The sequence below is a fragment of the Catharus ustulatus genome, chromosome 1, assembly GCF_009819885.2.
Source record: "Catharus ustulatus isolate bCatUst1 chromosome 1, bCatUst1.pri.v2, whole genome shotgun sequence".
NCBI classification, from domain to species: Eukaryota; Metazoa; Chordata; class Aves; order Passeriformes; family Turdidae; genus Catharus; species Catharus ustulatus.
In genome coordinates, this window is record NC_046221.1 from 8,770,291 (window position 1) to 8,791,748 (window position 21,458).

At 38.3% G+C, this 21,458-nt stretch overlaps 1 protein-coding gene across 1 annotated transcript in view; it reads right to left on the reverse strand.

Annotated features, from left to right (window-relative positions):
• The window catches only part of PTPRN2 (protein tyrosine phosphatase receptor type N2), a 625,844-nt gene that overhangs the window by 54,614 nt on the left and 549,772 nt on the right, over positions 1–21,458 (reverse strand). Inside the window, exon 15 of the mRNA XM_033074413.2 lies at positions 7,084–7,231. Coding sequence (XP_032930304.1) covers positions 7,084–7,231 — 148 coding nt within the window. The remainder of the gene's footprint in view (positions 1–7,083; positions 7,232–21,458) is intronic.

Below are 21,458 nucleotides of genomic sequence, written 5' to 3' on the forward strand. Positions count from 1 at the left end.
TCTTCTGTTCAGGGAGTTTAAGATTTAAACCAGGCAAATCACTAAAAACCCCCAGTACTATAGCAAACATTCCTGTGCTTGCAAGGTGATGGAAGAGGGAAGCTGATGGGACTTTGTCCACCTGGCTTCTCAAAAATATGAACAGCAGGAACATGGAAGTACAGCTGAGAGCTAGACAGCACGTTAGTCTTTCCTTGTCAAAGACCACTGCTGTGTGGTGCTCCACTAGTAATGTGGGGAGACAACATGACTTGGAGACGATTATGGGAGAGAGAAAATGCCAACAAGTTCTCTTAAAGTACAACTGGAGCACACATAGACATCTTACACTGCTGTTACTATAGCTACTTCAGACACCAGTAAAGAAAACAGCAGTTCTGGAGATGGGACACTTACTCATGTTGTTTGCCCATCATCAAGATTATTTTATCACTTTTTAACTTGTGATTTTACTGGTGCTAGCTCAATTATATTTAAGGCTGGTACACCCCAAACTCTAGTCCCTTAAAAAAAAAAATTTCTACATCAGGATACACATAATGGATGGGTTTTATTTGTTTATTCTCAGGCACAGACAATGCAGATGTCTGCATCTCTTCCGATCAGACTCACTTTCTGTTATGAGAAAAGAAATGTTTCTACGTGATGATAATTTCATCCTGATTTAGCTGTGACAAACAGGCCAAATCGTGTTCAAGAAATGCCATTTCTTTCCACTGACTAAAGAAAGAAAGCCCAGACCACACTGAGATAATTTGAGAGATGTCTAAATCTACATATGAATCTCCAACAACTTGCACCTGATATATAACCAGCACAATTTATACCTCTCAGAAAACCTACCCTGCACAGTATATGGTAGAAAGAGGTTGTGGAGCTGCCCTTTCTGTAGCCCTTTACAGCTGAACACAGATATGATGTTTTGAGAGAAGAGGATCTTTCCACTGATTTTTCAAATAGACAAAATAAGAGTGCATTGTCTGGTGGCCTGTGACACCACTCAACACCAGGATTCCATGTTGGCTGTTAAGTACCAATTATTTTAATAATGAGAAATAATAAATGAATTCAAACATTCCAAGGACCATACAAGAAGGCAGAGACAGAGAGTTTGGGCTCTGCTTAGGTTTATTCAACAGTAATACCATGGCAGTTCAATAGATGAGCAAGACAAAGGGATAAGAGTGTTGTTCATAGTCACTCAATCTCACCCAACAGTGTCAGCAATCTTCTCCAGGAATAAGATTAGTGATGAACAAGTCATGTCAAATAACTGAAGAGATACTCTTTACTATTCACATAAAATTGCTTTCCCTGCTAAGGTTTGAGGATGAAGAAGACAAGAAAGGGAACGTGTTCATGAACATTACTCATTTCCACCCCACCTCGGCACCACTGCACAAAAGAATTAAAAACACAAATAGGAACTTTTGACACCTGAGATCTTGGGCCACCCAATATTTTTTATAGGAGGTTTTGCAACGAGCATTGTCACAGAGTGCTTGAAGAATTGCAGCTCTGAAATCCTCTGGCTTTGCAGGAGATACACAGGTTATATGCAGTAAATGTGGTGTCTCATACCTTAAGCTAAGCAAGCACTCAGGATAAGCCCTGTGCATTGAATAGCAAAAGTGTTTGAACTAATCACCAAAGGAAATGTGTGAAATGTTTTCAGATGGATGAAGGAGAGAGGGCAGACAGTGATTCATCAGTATTTAGCAAACAGATGTCAGGGTGACTCTCCAATAAGAATCAGGTATGAGATCAGTAACTTCAGGATCTTTTTTTTAAAAAATATTGTTTTATCCAGGCCCTCTGATTTAGTGTGCCATGTCATTATCTGGCTGTCCTGGAGGCTTTATCAGAGGTCAAGACATATTAAGGCTTTGGTAGTGAAAAGGTGTTGAGTCTTTGTATTTGCTCTTGGAAAAAAGAAGTGTACAAAAAAGGTTGTACATGTTTTTCTGCATATATCAAGAGTTTGCACCCATGTGTGCTTCAGTTGCAGCATCAAACATTCATATTGATAATGAACAGATTGTGCTTGTCTATGCCTGTTATCACCTCAAAGCTTCTAGGAACTAGCATAATAGCTCTTTGAAACAGGCAGGGCAAGAAGAAAAGGAAAAAAAAAAAACAACAGAATACCATGGACACCAGCTTGTCATGTTAACAATGGGCAACTATGGGGAAAATGCTGAATGTACAGCTTTTTTTTTTTTTTTTTTATGATGAATGAAGAAATAGGAGAGGAGAGGGGTGGTAAGAAAAAAAAATGAGAGAAAAGACAAATGCTGTTTCTAGCTACTGTAATTTGGCCAAGCTACAACTCATCATCATTTTAAGTGTCTACAATAGCTATTGCTAAATGCTGAAATACTTTGCATTTGCTATTGCTCTAGCCAAGCCACAGCCAACAGAAAAGCAAAATGTATACATGGATACATGTGGCAGAGAGAGGCTTCCTAAATAAGAAGGAAATTCCCAAAGTAACCTGTAGCTCCAGAGAAACACAACACAATGTTGCATATATACATGTAAAATATAAATTATAAAATAGGGAAGATGGACCATCAAGGACATGATATAAGCAAACATACATGAGTTTGCAGTATATAAATCTCAATTTATAGACTGAAAAAGCTACATTTTGGTGTCTATACAATAGATATCTTCATGTGAAGTGGTTAATGGAGCTTGATTTAGGTGGCTAAACATGAACACAGACTGTTTGAGAAGCTGTAGGGTAGGTGACACATTGCACAAGGAAAACAGACAGGACACAAGACCCCAAGACTGTTACCCTATTAGACCAGCATCTGAAGCTCACACAGGACACAGTGGCATCCTAAAGCTATTTCACTGTAAAGCAAATACCAGCTTTGGCCATGGCACAGCTCTCCTGATGTCCCTGCACTGACTGGCTCCTCCCTGGCTGTGTCAGGGGCTTGGACACCTGGCTCATATGGAGGTAGCTACATGGACACACTTAAATTCAGGCATCCTGATCTACAGTCTCACAGACTCACACCCAGAAAACTTGGTTTCAATGCCTCATTGTAGGTTTCTACTGATATTTGAGAGTCCTGAAGACACCTGGTCTAGAAGGCAGGAGGATCACAAGTCTCCCTCAGAGCTGGTGTTAGACCTACTAGTTCTGCTGGGTACCTCGAGTACTTTAGGCATCTCAAACCACACTGGATTCCTGTGCTTAAATGACTTAGTCGAGCATAAAATGTAATTACTATCTGAATTATTATGCTGTGACAAATACTACAGTAGTATGCCATCTCAATCTTTTACTTCTCTCACGGTGGCCCTGCAACTTAATGAAGATTATTTTTGTTGTTGGATGGAGATTGAAAACTTTTAAGAATCACATTTTCCCTCTGTCTTTTGTTTTCTTTTAATCAGATACTTCTGAAGGAACAGAACCAACATAGATAAGGTTGAAAACAAGGAATATGGTAACTTTGAGTTGTCTGAATCCAGGTATCACAGAATAAAGCAAATCTTACACCAATCAACCTGGCACATTCTGCCTGGATCATCATTTTCTTTCTAGATTTAGACTGATTTTTTAATTTTTTTTTTTTAATACAAGCACTAAGCAGGACTCCACTGAATTAAGAAAGTGAAGAACTACGGAGGAATCAAAGTGGTGCAGCCTGAAGATAATGAAGAATCATAATCTGCTGATTATCATTATTTTGCCTACAAATGATCTGCAGAAAATGGAACTTTTCTTTGCTCTGAACTGCTCCAGTTTTCTCATTTCAGAGCACTATTTGCACATGCATTTGCAATGGATAATGCACACAACCATCTGCTCAGGTGTTCCCATCTTTGGTGCACAACCCCAGCCTGTGCTCTAAAGGCAAACAAGCCTCAGATCTGGGAGCATCTTCTGCCCCTAAATTCTTTGCTTTCCTTTAGAGGAAAGGCAAAGCAAAGAGATAAACAGGTTGCTTAAATAGATACCATGACCCATGGACATGGCTATGGTGGACAGTTTTTGATAGATGTCCACTGCAAAAAGTTGTTTCCAAATGTTTAAAATACCTGTATATATTCTTGGTGTACATGAATAAAAACATACAGTATTGACTCTATTGAGATGGGTTTATTTTTCAGAGATGCAAAAAGAGAAAAAAAATATTGGAAAGCTTTTCTTGAGCTGCTCATGTATTCATAAACAAAATAGGCATCACTAAATTATAGCACTAAATATAAACACCATGTGCCCTAAATTAAAGCAATCTGCTTCTTGATTGGATAAAAGGATACACTTTTGTTAATCTAGAAGATCCAGGTAACTTGAATTGTTAGTATTTTTTAAACTAGTAATTAGTTAAGTGCAGTGTCAAAGTGTTCTGCTATCAAGTTTTTAAAAGCTGTTTGTATAGAATAGAAAATAGAAAAGTTAGGTAAAAGAGTAAGCTGTGATAAAATTGTGATAATAATTAGATCAGTTATATAATCAGTAAAAATAATATTGTATTACTTCAAGACTGGTTCAGAAAGAAAAACACGAATACACCATGATATTAAAGCTTCTTTGAAGCCTTTCTAAGAGGAAATCTACATGAATTGGCAATCTTGTTCTACCTTGTCAAGGTGATTATGAATATGAAAGGGGTAAGAAAACACTAACGAGGCATTACTCTGTGAGAATACACTGAATGTAGCATAACAACTCTATAGAATATCAAAAGCATATCAGGTTTGCTTCTTCATACATTATGAAGCAAATCTATGGCTTTCTTTGCTATAGTTCTAATGTCTAAAAAACAGTTTAAAAAAAGTGGGCAAACTGGGCCTTCTCATCTCAGTCTAATCTTAGAGTCTAAAATAACCACCTTATCAAAATTTAATGTTGTTTAAACTCTATGCCATACTTTCCACCCATCAACAAAGCAGTAAGTAGTTTAAACATATATAACATGACAGCTGTTTACCAGTGCACAGCAACTTCAGAAAGTGAAGGCAGGTAATTATGTGCAATTCAGTCAAAAAAGCAAAATTCCCAGTGCACTAATATTTGTAATAGAAGTTTCCACGCTGAAGAAATAAAGCAAATGTATCATTTAAATCATGTATCACTCTTTTAAATGTCCTAAAATACTTTCAGTTAAAACTTCAGATACATTGCAGTCACCTTATTCATGTCCAAATACCTTCACTTCACACAAATCACCTTCAGGCAGCACTGACCCAGTCTAGACCCAGACATGGGAAAACAGGCATAACAACATGCCATGGAAGAACAGCAGAGAAATAAAGGCTGGTCAGTGCTGGCTGATACATCCACACAGCACAATGTGATGAGAAAAGACAGACTGCCTGTCACCATCCCTGGGTGTATTTAAAAGACAGGTACATGAGGTATTCAGAGATGTGGTTCAGTGGTAGCTTGGCAGTGGTGGGTTAATAACTGAAAGTGATGATCTTAGAGGTTTTTCCCAACCCAGATGATTCTATGACACTCAAGCTAAAAATCTCTGCTCTTTAGCACTGTCACAACCATGATACTTGTGGATTTGGAGGTAGGAAAGTCTAGTCTGAAGGTTTCTATCTTATAGCTCACTATATCATGAAGACACAGTTTCTACATCAGACAAATAACCAGCACCAACTTCTGGCAATGTCTGTCGCTCCCATGCTGTCTTTGTGGCAGCAACCAAAACCAGTCTAGCTTAATTTATGAGTAGAAACTTGAAATATCTTAAGATGGTCTGACTGTGAGTCCATATTGATAGAACACTTTAAGCAGGAAGATTAACTTGGATCAATACACAATTTTCATGGAAAATTTTCACTGCCTATCACGTCAGTTGGTTTTTTTTCAAGATGTAAAAGGGCACAGAAGGCTTTCATGGTGACTTCTTTAGAACGTCTCAAAAGACCTGATCTGAAAACACATGGAAGTCAGCAAACTGCTGCTATTGCCCCAAAAGGTTTCTGACCAGCACCATATTTACTCAGGAGAATTAATACTGCCAAGTTGCTGTAATACTCTCCTGAGTAGAAAAGTATTGCAGAAAGAGCCACTACATAAACAAAAGAGACAAACCCTGCTGAAGCAAATATGCAGGGACTGATGGGTAAGTTAAATTATCACGTCCTTCCAAAGAATCTTCACTCTAAATCTGGCTATGACATTTACTTAAGGTGTTACCTGTCATTTCCCCATTTTCTAAAGGATGAATACTACTTACCCAAGACTCTCTTAGGGAAAATTAATGTTTTCAGGCCACTTTAAAAATTAAACCAGCTATATATGTTTGCCAAGATATCCAGCTGGATTGTGGGCACACAGATTGAGAGCATTTTGGTTGCTGTGGACTGTGCATATATTCTCAGTTTCATTTTTGTTTCATTGGTTGCTTAATGAAATATGTATCCATACACTACCAATGCAACCTATGAGATAAATATATGTTTGCATAGGAAAAATATGTTACTTTTATTTCAAGCTCAAAAGGTGGCTGCTTACAGGGAGTAGCAGATTCTAGGAATATAAACATCAGTTCCTTCTTTTTTATAATTATTTTTATTTTTATTTTTGTGTGTTTAGAGAAGCCTTACAGAGAGAAGCCAGTTTGCAAACTTATCCACTGAAGCCTAAAGGGGCTCCTTCAGTACAGCTGAGCATCTGATAAACAGATCATCTAGCTCTGCCTATGGGCTGCTGGATGGACAAGAGACCAACTTGTCTTGGTCAGAAGAGGAAGAGGCTTCTATTGAATAGCTACAGACACCACTCTTGTACAGACACATTCCAGCACTGAAAATCACTCTGGCTATGGAATTTAGTAAGACAGCACAGCTGCAGCAGCAGTGCTATGTGGCACAGTTGTGCATTTTTGTAACATATGTGTGACTTACAAGGAGATAAGCAGGCTCTGATATGACAACAGGACATGCACCCAGCCCACAGGCGCAGCCACAGCTCTCCAGTACACACAGAAACCACTCCACATCGTTTGCCTGCCTTCTGCAGCTTTCACACCACTGTGCAAAGGATATTGGGGAAAGTATCAAGAAGCTAAAAGGCCCTGGCCCAAAGGGAGGTGTACATACATGGCACCACAGCCTGGGAGCGGTTCTTCTGCGCGTTCTCCTCCTGCTGCGCCACGCTGCTGTCGTTGGGCTCAGCCTGGTAAGCGCACAGAGCTTCCCACTCCTTCTCCAGACGGTTCTTGTTTTTCAGGTGATCTTCCATGTAGGACTGGAATTAAAAGAATACTGCATTAAGCACTGAATTAGGCTGAAAGCTAAGCTAAAAGGATGTTTCTCAAAGTATGGGAATCTGGAGCTTTGGGGAAAAAAAGAAGCTCAGTTTTAAGGTTCATTTCTTTACTTAAGAGTGTTAACTTCAAGCTTATTTGTGCTATAAAAAATGAGAATGATAAAATGTACCACTGATAACAGAGAGGAAATGCATGAAACATACAGTCACTGAGTTTTAGGAGGAAATTATTTCTTCTTCAGTACCTAGAAAACATAACCCCAAATGTCTGTTTCAGCAGGCAATGGAAAAGAAATAGAATTCCATTGACAAAAATTACTACAAACAACAATTTCTGTCAAAACAAAGGATTTAACAACTAAAATTCAAGCACATATGCACATCACAAAAGTGATAGAAATATTGAAAAGAATTTAAAAATTGTCAGGTTGAACAGTTGTGGCTCAAGCACTGGATCATCAGAAACTCATCTTGTAGATGAACTGCCACAGAGACACCTTGAACTGAGGAGGTTATATATATATATTTATATATAGATGTGTTGTTAAAGATTGTACACTACATTCAGTTAACAGTATTGGGAGAAGCATCACCAAAGAAAACTGTGGTAGGAATGATGTGCCATCAAAGTATATTGGTGCTGGTCTTAAGCTTTTGCAGATCTCCCAAGGCTAGAGCTCCCATCCAGCAGTGGACAGAAATTCAGTTCCAAAGATTTGAGAAAAGTTAATCAAAACCCTTTTCCTTCCTCCCATGGATCAGAAAATAATTCAAGTACGTGAGGGGAGGAGAGCAGAAAGGAGGAAGGGTGGGGAAACCCAGAAATCTTCCCCCCCCACTTTAACATGAAAATTAAGAAAGTGATCACCTGGTACTTCAAGCCTACTTATACCTTGCAGACCCTTCTTCCATCTTCTTCTACAACAAGCAAGAGAACCATCTCACATTATACACTGTTCATATTTGTAAATTAAACTCCATACTGCCTTTACTAGGTAGGTTGAAATTAACATTTCTAAACTGGTTTTAAAAGGACAGACTGTTTAGGAGACAGGCTCAGGGCTGGGGTAAATGGCAGAGCTTCTGGCCCAAACATCAGTCCCAGTGATTATTGCTGGAAACTTCACTAATACAGCCCAACCTGTAACAAACCTTGCCTAGAAAAATCTCCCAGAAAGGATTCACTGTAAAGTACAAAAACCACTTTAATTGCTTAGAAAACCTTTTCCATAGCCAATCTCTGTGATGTCGAATTGTTCTTCCCAAATGTGCCTTAAAGAAGAAAAACTCTCATGCCCTCTCAAAAGGTTTAACAGAAGGTGCAAAAAGCTTGCAGCTTGTCCTCTGCCAAACAGGAGCTCTGCAAATCTGTTGTGCCTCTGTGCTTCCCACCTGGCTGGCAGGGCAGGAGACAGCTCCCTCTCGCAGCTTGAACAGTTTTTTGATGACAAAAGAGCCCCTGACACATAGCTTTGTTTGGTGCAAGGTTTGTTGGGCACCTGAGTCTTTACACAAGGTTTGTAAATCAAACCTGGTACTGAAAAACCAATTCAAGAAGCGACGCTTCCAGAAGAGATGTCTTTAAGGACACAGAAAGATATTGCATCAGAAGAGAGGTTTCTAAAGGAGGTAAAAAATACTGGTGGCCTAGATGCAATCAAAACACCTACTGTGTGATTGCTTCTTTTCTATAATGAAGGAGAAAGCATTGCAGTGGACAGAGCTGTGACCTGGCATATGTGGAACTGGAAGAGTGGTTTGGCCCTGCTGGGTGTCAGGGTGTGGGTCAGGTAACATATTCCCAGCATTAACTTGCAAGTTAAAAGGAGGAAACCATTCTCTAATAGTTTTTTGTCCTTGTCAAAAGGCTGTTGTTACCAAGGAAAGGAGGGGGGCTAAAGATCCTGTTCTTTTCCCCTAGCAAATCTGTGCCTGGATATGTATACTGAAATCATAGGGGGAAAAAAAAAAAGATAATCCCTCCAGAGCAGAGACTTGCTGGTATATAAGAATTTTTATGAGGCAAAGGGAAAAAAATAGCAAAATCTTACAATACCACAGAGCCAAGAGTGCTGGTTCAGAGCAGCTGTTTAGCATGCAGCAGAGATCAGGCAGTCAAGGACCAGCCTGTAGCATCTTCCCATTTTAAACCACAGTTTCATAATCTGATTCATTTTGACATGCCCATCACCAATGTCCCACAGACTTCAGGGACATTTTATGCAGATATACAGATCTGCCAACACTGAATCTCTCCAAAACACTGCTAGGTCCACAAAGCTGTAGGAAAAGGGCCATGAGCATTTGATTCCTAAGGCAGGACTGAATGTAGTAAGGAGCTTTCTGTTGACTCCAATTTGTCTCTTTGATGATTTAAAGGATTGTATTTTAAAAAGAAATTTAATTTCCTTTTAAAATCATCAAATCTGACACAGTTAAGATAAAGTTTACAGTTAAGGTAAATTGACTGCTTTTATTGCACATGAACTTTTAAATAACTCAATCTTCTTTAAAAGTTTTCATTTTACCTTCATTTTTCAGGTAATCTTGAGTGTAGAGACACATGAATTTTCAAATGAAAACACACTGAAATCTTTACTTTAACCTACTATTTTTTTGTGTGGTTTCAATTCCTGCATCACATGGATCAGATTCACAGAGCACTTCCTGACAGACTTTGAAGAGGTGTCTGACTATTTGAATGGACCCATGGAAGGCTTTACCCAATATGAACATCTGCTTTATACACATTTTTAAAAGCTACTGAGAAAGAAGCTTGCTTTAAAATATTCAGGAGCCAGACAATTCCCTCAGAGTTAAGTAATCTTTCATTTACAGTCCTTCAGAGCCCCTATGCTCATCCCCACTTTGCTAAACAGAAGCTTAGTGATTTTGAAACACTCTCTTGGGAGCTGCTGGATGTACATTAAATTGAGTGGAACTTCTGATATTTTAGAGATTGTATGTCTACTCAAATCCACTCCTTAATTAGGATGTTTTTGATGAGACATTCTGCAGTGTTTGCCTGCTACAAAAGAAATTCATTACCAACATGTCAAACACGCACATGATTGTCCTTGTCCCAGAGCAGCAGGTAAAATAAATAGAGGTTGTCACCACTGTTATTGCAATGCTCCTCAAGCCTGCTGAAAAAAGCAGAGGTCTAGCCTCACCAATATGTGCACAACAAGGCAAGTCCTGCAATCCCAAGTATATGCTATTATTTAAACAAACACCATCTGCTTGCACAGATCTTCTGATGCACCTTAAATTCCATTAACCTTAATTTTCCTTCCACAGGTCCTCACCTGTGAGAACAATTGGTAGCCCAGTCCATACTTTCTCCTGTTTAGACAGAGGAGATACTCCTGCTCCCAAACATGCTGTGGGGATAAGGAGGATGTGAGTGCATGTATTACAAAATCTATTATTGCTGTGTGAGACGTGCAGACTGAAAGGTCAAAGGGGATTTTTTAGCCAGAGGATGAAAAGCTGTCCCAGGGACAATGAATGGGCTAAAGAGACACTGCCAGTGGCACATATTAAGACAGATTTCATGTACCTGAACACAGGCACAAAGAACACAGTGGCTTGGCTTTGGCAGAACATGGCTTTGTTAGAGCCTCCTGTGTGCTCAGCTGATGTTGTAATAGGGTGTCAAACTACTTTGGTTTCATATTTTCTTTACTTTTTTATTAAGAGGGGTTTCCAACACATGCTCTGTGACTAAATAAGGTTAAAAATATAACTATTAAATTCTAATTGATTGGTCAATCTTTAAATCACAAAACCACAGAATCATTTAGGATGGAAAATCCTCTCAGATACCAAGTCCAAGTGATAACCCAGCAGTGCCAAGTCCACCACTAAGCCATGTTCCTCAGTACCAAATCTACATGTCTTTTAAATACTTCCAGAGATGGTGATGACCCCACCACTGCCCTGGGCAGCCTGTTCCAATGCTTGACAGCCCTTTTGGTGAAGAAACTTTCCCTACTATCCAATCACAACCTCTCCTGGCACAACTTGAGGCCATTTCCTCTCCTCCTATCACTTGTTACTTGGGTGAAGAGACACATTACTTTCTTCAGAGATAGTATGGTTTGCATCTGTCAAGATATTTGTTTTAAAAATGCCTATTTTATTAGTGATGTTCAGCTGCCACAATTATTTTTGACACCATAATTCCAATATGGTACTTGAATAGGACCCCTTTTCACGACTGAGGATGCATCTTTCAGTGAAAACATGTGCAGCTCTCTAACTGACAGACCTTGACAGGTCTAATCGAATTTCAAATGTCAGCTGAAGACATGGATGTGAAATTATCTTAATCCTTGTGAATGGTGACCACTCAAACCCACACTGCTCACCCAACAGTGTGGGAGTCACTGCTTTCAAACTGCTGCTGTTTTCTCCAGAGATGCAGAGGGCCAGGCAGTGCTGCTGTGCTTCCCAGGGTTCCTTAGAAGGAACATGTAGAGGAAAGAATTTGTCTTAGCTATTACATAGTAATTTGTGCAGTAAAAGACTACACTTGAAAAAATTAGTTTTGTATTCTTACCAGTTAATTTAAATAATGGGTTTTTTTGCCTTTGTTCCTTTCTAACTCATGGGTTGCATCGTTCTGGCCCAGGATGCCCCAGAATTCTTGCTGCTGTGTTAGAATTTCTTTGTGCTCTCTAGTACAAAGTAGTACATTGCATTGACTACATGTAAGAGGAATACTTTTCTGCATAAATTTGCTTTCAACACCACTTATGGTTTTGTCCTTCCATTTTCTGGCTCAATACCTTATCATTAGTGGCTTTACAGCAAATATCTCTGCTCCCACTCATATTCCTCACAGTGCTATAGAATTCAGAGACAGAAGCAGCCTATCTGATTACTTGCTTCCAGGTCTTCAAATAATGTCATTTCTTGCACTTACTAGATTCTTTCTAACATTTGGCTGTTCTGGATCTAAAGCAGAAGCCTAAAGCACAGTTCATTACTACTTCCTGGGACTCTAACTGTTCTGAACTATACATTGTATACCTGGAAATATATTTTCAATAAGGAACACTATAGCTCTCATTTGAGATTTTTTTTCATGGAGATGTCAACAATATTGCGTTTCTATTTCAAACTTAATTTGCTACTCATTTTCACTAAGCCATTTATTTCAACTTTAGTCTGCTTGCTCAGAATATTGCTGTTCTCCATAATTTCTGCTTGTATATATTCCAGTGTCTTCACAGATCATGAATTAATGGATCTATGCAAATTATAAATGTCTTCTTGCGAGTCTTTTCTTCAAAGATAATTTATTTGTTTTATGTGTTTTCAGGTTTAACATTTTCAAACTTTTGAATTACTCCTCTGTCATCACGTCTGTGCAGAACTTTAGGCTGTGATGAAAGTCATTGTCACTTCCACTCATTTCCACATCATTATTTAAAAAGTTAAATATAACTGGATCTAAGAGAAATTCCTGTAGTCTGCCAGACACTCCTAGACATAGCTTTCGATCATTTCTTTTTGTATATCAACCTTTTGCCTCATTTCAATCCACATAATTGTCATCTAAAAATTTGGCATTAATTTTTCAATTAACCATTCATGAGACAGTGTCACGACTTCATTAAAATCTGTATGTGTTACATCCGTTGTTTTCACTTCATCTACTGGGTTTTGTAGTTTTACTTTAAAAAAAGCAATCAGGTTTGTCCAGGCAAGATTTGCTCTTTAGAAAATTATGTATATTCTTACTCATTGTTCAGCTATCCAATGAAAAGGGTGAAGGAGATTAGCAAACACACAAAGGAAAGACTTCAGCCTTCCCCATCCTCTTAAATGACACCCTTACATTTGTTTTCCTTTTATGCCCTTGGAAAATCTCTCTCTAGATAATCAGCAACTCCTTTTTAAATATGTGCTCCATTATTTTTTAGGGCTGGAGTCTTGACTCAGGGAATAGCAACAGAAAGGTTCATTTCTCTTCTCTTTTCCCACTCCTCTTTTACAAAATTATTACTTTATTCTTCTGTTTTGGTGTACCCAAACTTGTCCACAGCTGAGCAAATAAAGCCACCTGGGATCAGTGTCACTGTTACAGCTCTGAGCCATATTCAGATCCTGCAGAGCACCACAATGTTTTTTCCACACTTTTTAAGCATTTCCCACTTCCCAGCACAGTTTCATACTAACACTGAAGTTACTTTGGGGTCTGGCTTGCAGAAGATCAGTCTTTCTCCCTGAGCTGCCCTGGTGTCCTTGCACACACAAAAGTCTGGGAGCTCATCACATCTTTCCACAAAGAAAGTTCCAGTGGTGCTGAAACATGGGGCAGAGACAAACTATGCCCAAGCTTTCCAATTTTCTTCCTAGCAAAGCAGACCTTAAATAAATAGAGGATGCACTATCTCAACCAATTTCAGTCTTTCCATCAACTAGCATGTTAAGAAAAACAGTTTTTTCCAATAGTTAGTTGTTCCATGGAACTCCCACAGTTGTTTCTGATGCTCTAATCCAACCAGCCCCCAATAATGCAGAGCCTGTAACTGGTACCAGGACCAGCTCCATCTCTGAAGCATCAATCCATAAATGCTGGAAATACCAGCTTTAATCTTAAATATCAAGTTTCCAATATTAACTGCAAAGAAGTGTGACTTTATTGGGGTAGTTATATTTGGCTTATATAGACACATAAAATGAAAAATTCTGTTGTGGCAGCTCATTGTCAGTATCTCACAGCACTTGTATCTGGAAGAAATCTCAGTAAATTACCATCTGGCTATAAAGTCTCACATGCTTTCAATCCCAGGGAGTGCTCTGCATCCGCTGCTTTACTGGAACCAGGATTTCATCACCTGATTAGTCAGTCATTTCAGGCTCAAGACTCCTCTCTCTTTTTTCTAACTTATCCTGTGCCACTCCAGATCTCCTGCTTACAAATGAAAATATACGGGAAATAAAAACTTGGGAGTTTTTATTTTCTCTTTCCAAAAGACACTGAGAAATTATTTTTCCTACTCCATTTGCAGCCACATTACTACCATGATGTGTTTTGATCTAATAGTTCTCGTATTTCTCAGGACATGATTACACCAGTGAAAAAAATAGCTTTGAAGATTTTCAATTATGTACTGAAAAATACTATGGAGCTCTATTTGTAATTTGGCATGAAACACTACTAATATCATACGTAATATGGTAGGTGATGAAGGAAAACTTAAAAAAAAGACAAAGCCAGAGGCAGGCAATTCACTGACAAAGCAACTATTCAGTGTAGTTGAGAATAATATCCCTAGATTGCTTCAAATAGGTTGTATTATTTGGAAATAATTTATCTTCCATGGTGGTATCAGCCAACAATAAAAATGACATTCCATAGTTTTAGTTTTGTATTTTTAGATGTAAAGCTCATCGTAGACACCTAAGCATGCACACACAGAGCAGTTGTGCTTTCAGCATGCCATCTCAAATAATGTTAAATTATTGTCCCTGGTTTGCTGCAGAAACACCACCTTTGCACAAGCAGTGTAAGGCATTATCTACCAGAGTGGACCAGTGTGCAACTTTGGCAAGAATGGTTGCAATTCACAGGCATATTAGAAGGCAACCTATGTTCTGTTTGCTTAAATTAATATACCTTTGATGCAGCGTACATCACCACCTCTCCCTCTCTTAATGCTCTGATAATAGAGTTTTGTAACTTGTAAAAGGATTACTTCAATCCAATCAGCAGGTGCTGGGATCAGTGTGTGCCACACAAACACTTGCTAATCCCTTTTCTTACAGCTCCCAGCTGCCAAAGGTGTTCAATGAAATCCAGTGAAATGGACGGATGCAACCTGGTGTGGACTGACACAGGTTGTCATCTCTGGAGGAAATCTTGGAAAATACATCTGATGCTAAGCATTGCTTCAACTGGAATGGTGGAGGCAGGTATATATATTTTTAAAAAGAAATGCAGCTAAGAAGTCAAATATTAAAAAACTGAATGATTAATTATGAAATATTTACTCTACCTGGCTCTCTAAATATAGAAGAAGATAAAGAAATTCACTCTACAAGGAATCCCTTTTTAAGGAATATCAGCTACTTAATGGTGTCTTCTAGGTCTTAAAATACAACCACCCTCATCTCCTCCTCCTTACCCCCTTCCTTGAAATCTAAATTATGCCTATGAAGTTTCACCCCTGCAATTACTTTGCTTTAAATAAACCTCAACAAAAAAGAGAAGATGATTGCCATAAAAGGAATATAATTTGCTCCTTTACAATCCCTGTATTTCTATAGCTCCTTCTTGTCCAACTGTCTGAAAATGCTCACATTACTTCTGCAGGGGAGGCAAGTATCACTGCTGCCTCACAGATGGGAAATGAAGGGGCAGAAACATTGAAATTAATTTCCCAGAGTCACAGAATATGTTCCTAAAACACTAATTTTTGCTAATTCTTGACAGCTGTTTTTTTTTACCCCATGATCATGTTTATAGACTTGGCTAAAAGTTAGGACACCTTAATGAATCCATATCTGATAACATTTTCGTAATTAAAAGTGTACCAGATTTTTCTGACTGTGATGGAATTATTACAGATTTTGGGTTGGGGATTTTAGAAGTACATGGTTTAAGTGTCTGGTACAGTAGAGTAGATAAATTTATGCACATGCTTAATGCTGGTTATACAAAGACATGCCAAGGTAAATAATATATATGTAAAAGATGAACCATCCAGAAGCAGTTTCTAAAATTTCTGTACTTCTTGTAGTAGATTTCACTACAAAAATCTTAAATAATAAATAGGCTTCACAAAAAGGAACAGTATTACTTCAGAAAGTTAAGGTTTAAACCCCTTAGCCAAATACTGCCATTTCACAACATGGGATATGTTGTCACATTTCTTAAAACCAAAAATAAATTCAAAACAAGAAAAAACTCAGCCCAATCCTCCCCATTAAAGCCAGCCCTGCAGTACAGGAACTGGCGCCAAGGAGAGTGTCAGCTGAATTCATCAACTGAGACATTTTGGGAAGCATTTCTGGTAGCTTTGTTAAAATGGAAAAGCACAAGCATGTAAAAACTAGCTGGAAAACGGAACAAAAATACACAAATCAAGTCCTTTGACTCTTTGTGATAAATATTGACATCCAACATTATTCTCACAGAAAACTGCTATTTTCTTCTTACACATTAAATCAATTTTTTAGATGATCCCTTCTCACTTCATTTTTTTACTAATGTTTTAACACCATACCGCAATCCAAGGCATATTCATTTATACGTCTGTTGTGTGTCTGAAATGAAAACTTTAAAAATATATTACTGCACACTAATTACCTGGCTGAAAACACAAAACCAAATTCCCTGGCTTCTTCTCATAGCCCTGCTAACTCAATTAAGCTTCTAAATTTGGGTTTCCTGATGGATACTGTATTTTCAAATTTAAATTTTAATGAATTAAAATCTGTGTTTCTTTTCAGAGAACTTGTATAGTCATCTTCCTTTACTATATATATATAAATTACTAAGGGATAAATAAAGAATTCTGAAAACGTCATGTTTAAAAATAATCCTCTCTTCAAGCATGGTCAAGTTCTACAGAGATAATGAGACCAGTAAAACCCAGGCAACTATGACCAAGTATATCCAAGTGATACAGAACATGATGTGATTTATAGATAGCCTGGAAAAATACCACTGTGTTAGACACTGGCCATCTTGAGGCCAGAAAGTAAAATATTTTACAGACATAATCACCCTGCTAAAGCAAAGTAAGTACTTACTTACTGCTACTCTTAGACTTTTGAATAAAAGAAAAGAAGTGCTTCTCCAGGAAAAAATAACAGCTTATAAAGGAAAACCCCTCTGTTTTCCAGTGTGGGTTTGGGGGTTTTTTGGGTGGGGGGCAAGGTGAGATATTGAACTGATAGAGTTTGTACCTAAACACACACAGAGGTTGTACAAAATTGAGAAGATGCAATATGAAATCCAAGGAGTCTTGCAATTCATGCCCAGAGGCAGGCTGTGCATATAAGCACAAGTAACCATTAGGTTCCTGGGAGAAAAAACATGCAAAGAACGGAGTGGCTAATCAGCTTTTTCCTTAGAAATCTCCTGTGACAGAAAAGAGACACTTCAAACTCCACAAACATCTTCAACAATCACATCCTTGCACTCAGGACCATTTTGGAACCATGTCCACTACTAGAAAGTTCCACGTTTGCAGAGAGAAGCAACACAGTTAGTGAACTGCCAGTCCCATGGATGTACAGCAAATTCAGCAAAAACAAAGAGCCTGACTATAAAAGACAGCTCAGAAAGCAGGTTGAATGAAATACTGATTTGGTTGGACTTGATATTGGAAGTCTCTTCCAACCAAAACAATTTCATGGTTTTATGACAGTAAGAAATGAAGAAACTTTTTTCACAGAAGCCCTTTCAGGACTTAAAAGAGATGACTGTGGGAGAAGACACTTCTGCCTTACCTCTTCCTCTACACTCACAGCCATGCTGAAACAACATGCAGTAGGAGAATAAGCAAGGCTGGTTGTGAGAAAGATGCAGCTGGCATCTACCCAGCTCCCAAATCTGGAGCAAGTGTCCCATTTTTCAGGTAACCTTTTATCTATGCACCATGGGATTTTCAACTGACGCTGCCTAGCTCAGTGATTCTCAAATATTTTTCTCATGAAAGCATTCAAAAGGGATTGTGCAGTGATGGTAGAAAAGCTTTAGAAGTGCATAAGCTGAAGACATCCTGCCTACTCCTGGGAGTCTTGGGTTTCCATGGAAGCCAGTAAAGGATAACACTTTAAAGAAGTTTGAGGAACACTAGTCTAATCCACAGATGAAAATATTTGAAGTGACAGAGGGCAAAATAAGAACAAGGAAAAAACAATGTGACAGAGGACAGAAGAAGAAGCCAAGAACAGACAGTAGAGGTCAACAAAGAAGTGAAATGATGAAAGAAGACACTATACTGCAAAGGAAGAAAGTCAGAAAAACAAAAACCAGAACACAGCTAAATGCTATGGGAAGAAGCAAATTTTGGTCATAGCTGATAACTCCCAACATTTCCTTGCATGCTGTTTCTTTTCCTTGCCTTCCCTTCAACTGCTGCACAAGGAGAATACATTGAGGGAGTGACAGCAGCAGTTTTGAGTAGATAGTACAAGTACAGCTGACTGTTAAACAGAAAGAAAAAGAACCTAAAATTTGGTGCATGATCATGATTGCTAAGGATTTAGCAGATTGGGCATGTATTCTTGAAGAAAATTATTATCAATTCAGAAGAGACTCAAAAAATGTGTGGAAGGCATCCTTTTCCATTATAGTTATTTACTATAGACTGCACTCCACAGTTTGGTTTTCACAAGCTTTTTCAGTAACATCTTTCAGTCAGGTCCCCAAATATGGAACATTTTGCTCTTAGACAATGAAGTGAAAACTAAACTCAGAGAATGAAATCTGACAAACCCAAGTCCAGAATTCTTTTATAGTTTCATGTCTTAAAAAAGAGTAATGAGTGACAAAAAAGGGCAAAAATATTATCCCTTGATACAATCCTTTTTCTGTGAAAGTCAGTATGATGAGTTGTGAGAGCACAGCACTGGGACACCAGGGAATGGGATCTACTCCTGGCTCTGTTTCCAGTCTTAAGGTTTGTCTTGGTCAAGATGCTTCCCTGTCTGTGCCTGAGTTTCCTGGACTAAAAAGACAAGATAATGATATTGACCTTTAAAAACAGCTTTGAATCTACTGATCAAAAGTAGTAGATAAGCATTGGCTTATTATTATTTTGGTTACTGGACTGAGTTGAAAGGATCCTGTTGTCTTTTATCAAAATTCATCTTATCAGGCTCCAGAATCCTACCTGAAGGACAAAGTTTCTCAAAATTCAGTTATAAGGATACACATATGGTAAGTTGAAGGCTGGTGGATACCCTCAGATACCACCAAGTTTTCTTGATTCCAACAGAACTTCAAATGACACAAAAGCCATTACTGACTTCCACAAGAAACAGGGTATTAGGCACCATCAGTACATCTACCCCAGCAATTAGACACTATCATGATGTTTTCAATCAAACTGGTCCAATGCAAACAAAGACACCAAAAGGTGAAAGGAGGCAATGAAGAATGAAAAAAGCACTTTTCTCAGGCAGGTATTATACACACACACCTGAGAAGCAGTAGGACACCCATCTGCTCTGAGCCAGCACTGCCCTGGGCATCTTAGGTTGCTGTGGTTAATAAACACAACCCTTCCAAGTGCCTTCCCCAGCAGCATATAAAGCAGTAGATAAATAGCTGCATCAGAAATACCCCTGCATTTAGAAAAGCTTTGGGTTTGGATTCTGCATTAGCCTCATCCTTGAAAAATTCACTCTTTTAAGTCCACCCCAGCCTACTACACTGGCATGGTGATTGTCTCTTACTGTCATGATCTACACGGTTTGTTATGATTCCTACAGGTTAAGAAGCACCCTTTGATGCCTTTGACCTAACACATAATTATAATACAATAAATATAATAAAAATAATACACATAAATATAATACAAAAAAAGTTTTTATGATGGAAGTGTTGCTCTAGGTATCATCACTGCCTGCTATTTAAAAACAGCTACATTTAAGCTAAAACTCCTTTGGTATTGTTTGATGAATTAAATGAATGTACACTTCAGGACACTTCCTGCTGCAATAGCACTCCCTGTGCAAGACTGTTCCAGGAAACACTGTAGGACTACAGGTGAAAGGTTAGTTCTGTAACCTGCAGTTTTTGGGGTGAGCCCAGTGAAGTTCCACATGCTCCACACAGAGGTAAAGCCTGGAGTAATCTCATGGTAGAGCAGGTACATGAGGATTTGTTATGTTGATGGTACTTCTACACACAGTCCATCTACTCATGCAAATAATGTCTTAAAGCATTTAAATGATCTCTATCTATTCTAGTGGTAAAATTTGTCACTGGCAAAGACATGTGACATCTTTTCCATTAGCTTTTTTCTGTAATGTGACACAGGCAGATTAAAAGGTTTCTTTAACATACATCTCCTCCAGTACTGATGTGGCTGAGACCACTGCAAATTAAATTTTATAAATTATCACTGCTGTGCTTTTCACCATTCATGTCACTATATATTCACAATTTCCTCATCCCAAGGAGCACAAATAGCCTTGTCAACTTCATTTGTACACTGCTGTAAGGGGAAAAAATTGAAAATATTGCAAGGAAAAGTTTTAAAATTTAAAATGCTAAACAGTTTTCCATTTACACAAAAAAGTTGTATATATTGTATCTCTGCTCCCAAATATTTATGTATACCTATAATGGGTACCATTGCTGTTCATGGTATTTGTACACAAGAATGTGTGTGGGTATAAAACACCCGCCACTGAACAGTCATCTCAAGGCACATGATACTAAAAAAAATATACAAACCCTGAAAATGTACCAGTATTTAAAGGTATAAGAAGGCCTAAATAAACATGAAGTAACACTGTGTCATAAATATATCACCAAGATGTAGGGCCTGATTCTGACTGGGCTCCCACCCGTTAATCACTCGTCTGCAGACACAGCCGTGGGTGCAATTTCAGCTCTCAGATTTTCCTGCTGTAGCTTTTTTCCCCTTGTTATCTCAGTAGACATCTTCACTTTGGTGAGATGGATATTGAACTACCATCCTGCTACACATTCTAGGAATATGCACACAGCAAGCAGCTCGGCATCAGCTCACACATGAACAGCCTTAGCTCCCATAAAATATTCATTCATTTAAAAAATATTTGCACCCTGCTGTCAAACTTAGACAAATTCATACTGAGCCTCAGAAAATAGCTGTTTTAATGGTAAATGATGTTCCAGAAACCTCTTTCAGGCTAAACACTCTCGTCAAAATTATTTTAATAAGAAAGATTAACAATTTCAACATTAGCTGCTAATCCCCTTTCATTTGAAACTGTGCTGATAAAATTCTTTGCTTGTCATTCAAATAGTAAGTAATAATTATAGATTTGGGGCCTCCATCTCTTGCTTCATTAATAGTAAATTGCATGGAAGTCTGAAGCATAAAGTCAGCTTTGATACATCTCAAAATGCAATTTCCATAGCTTTCCTTAGCTATGTACAATTAATTACAGAGTTAATAAGGGGAATATGTTAATGAAAGGGAAATTATTCACTCAGACCACCTGGTCTTATCAAATTTCTTTA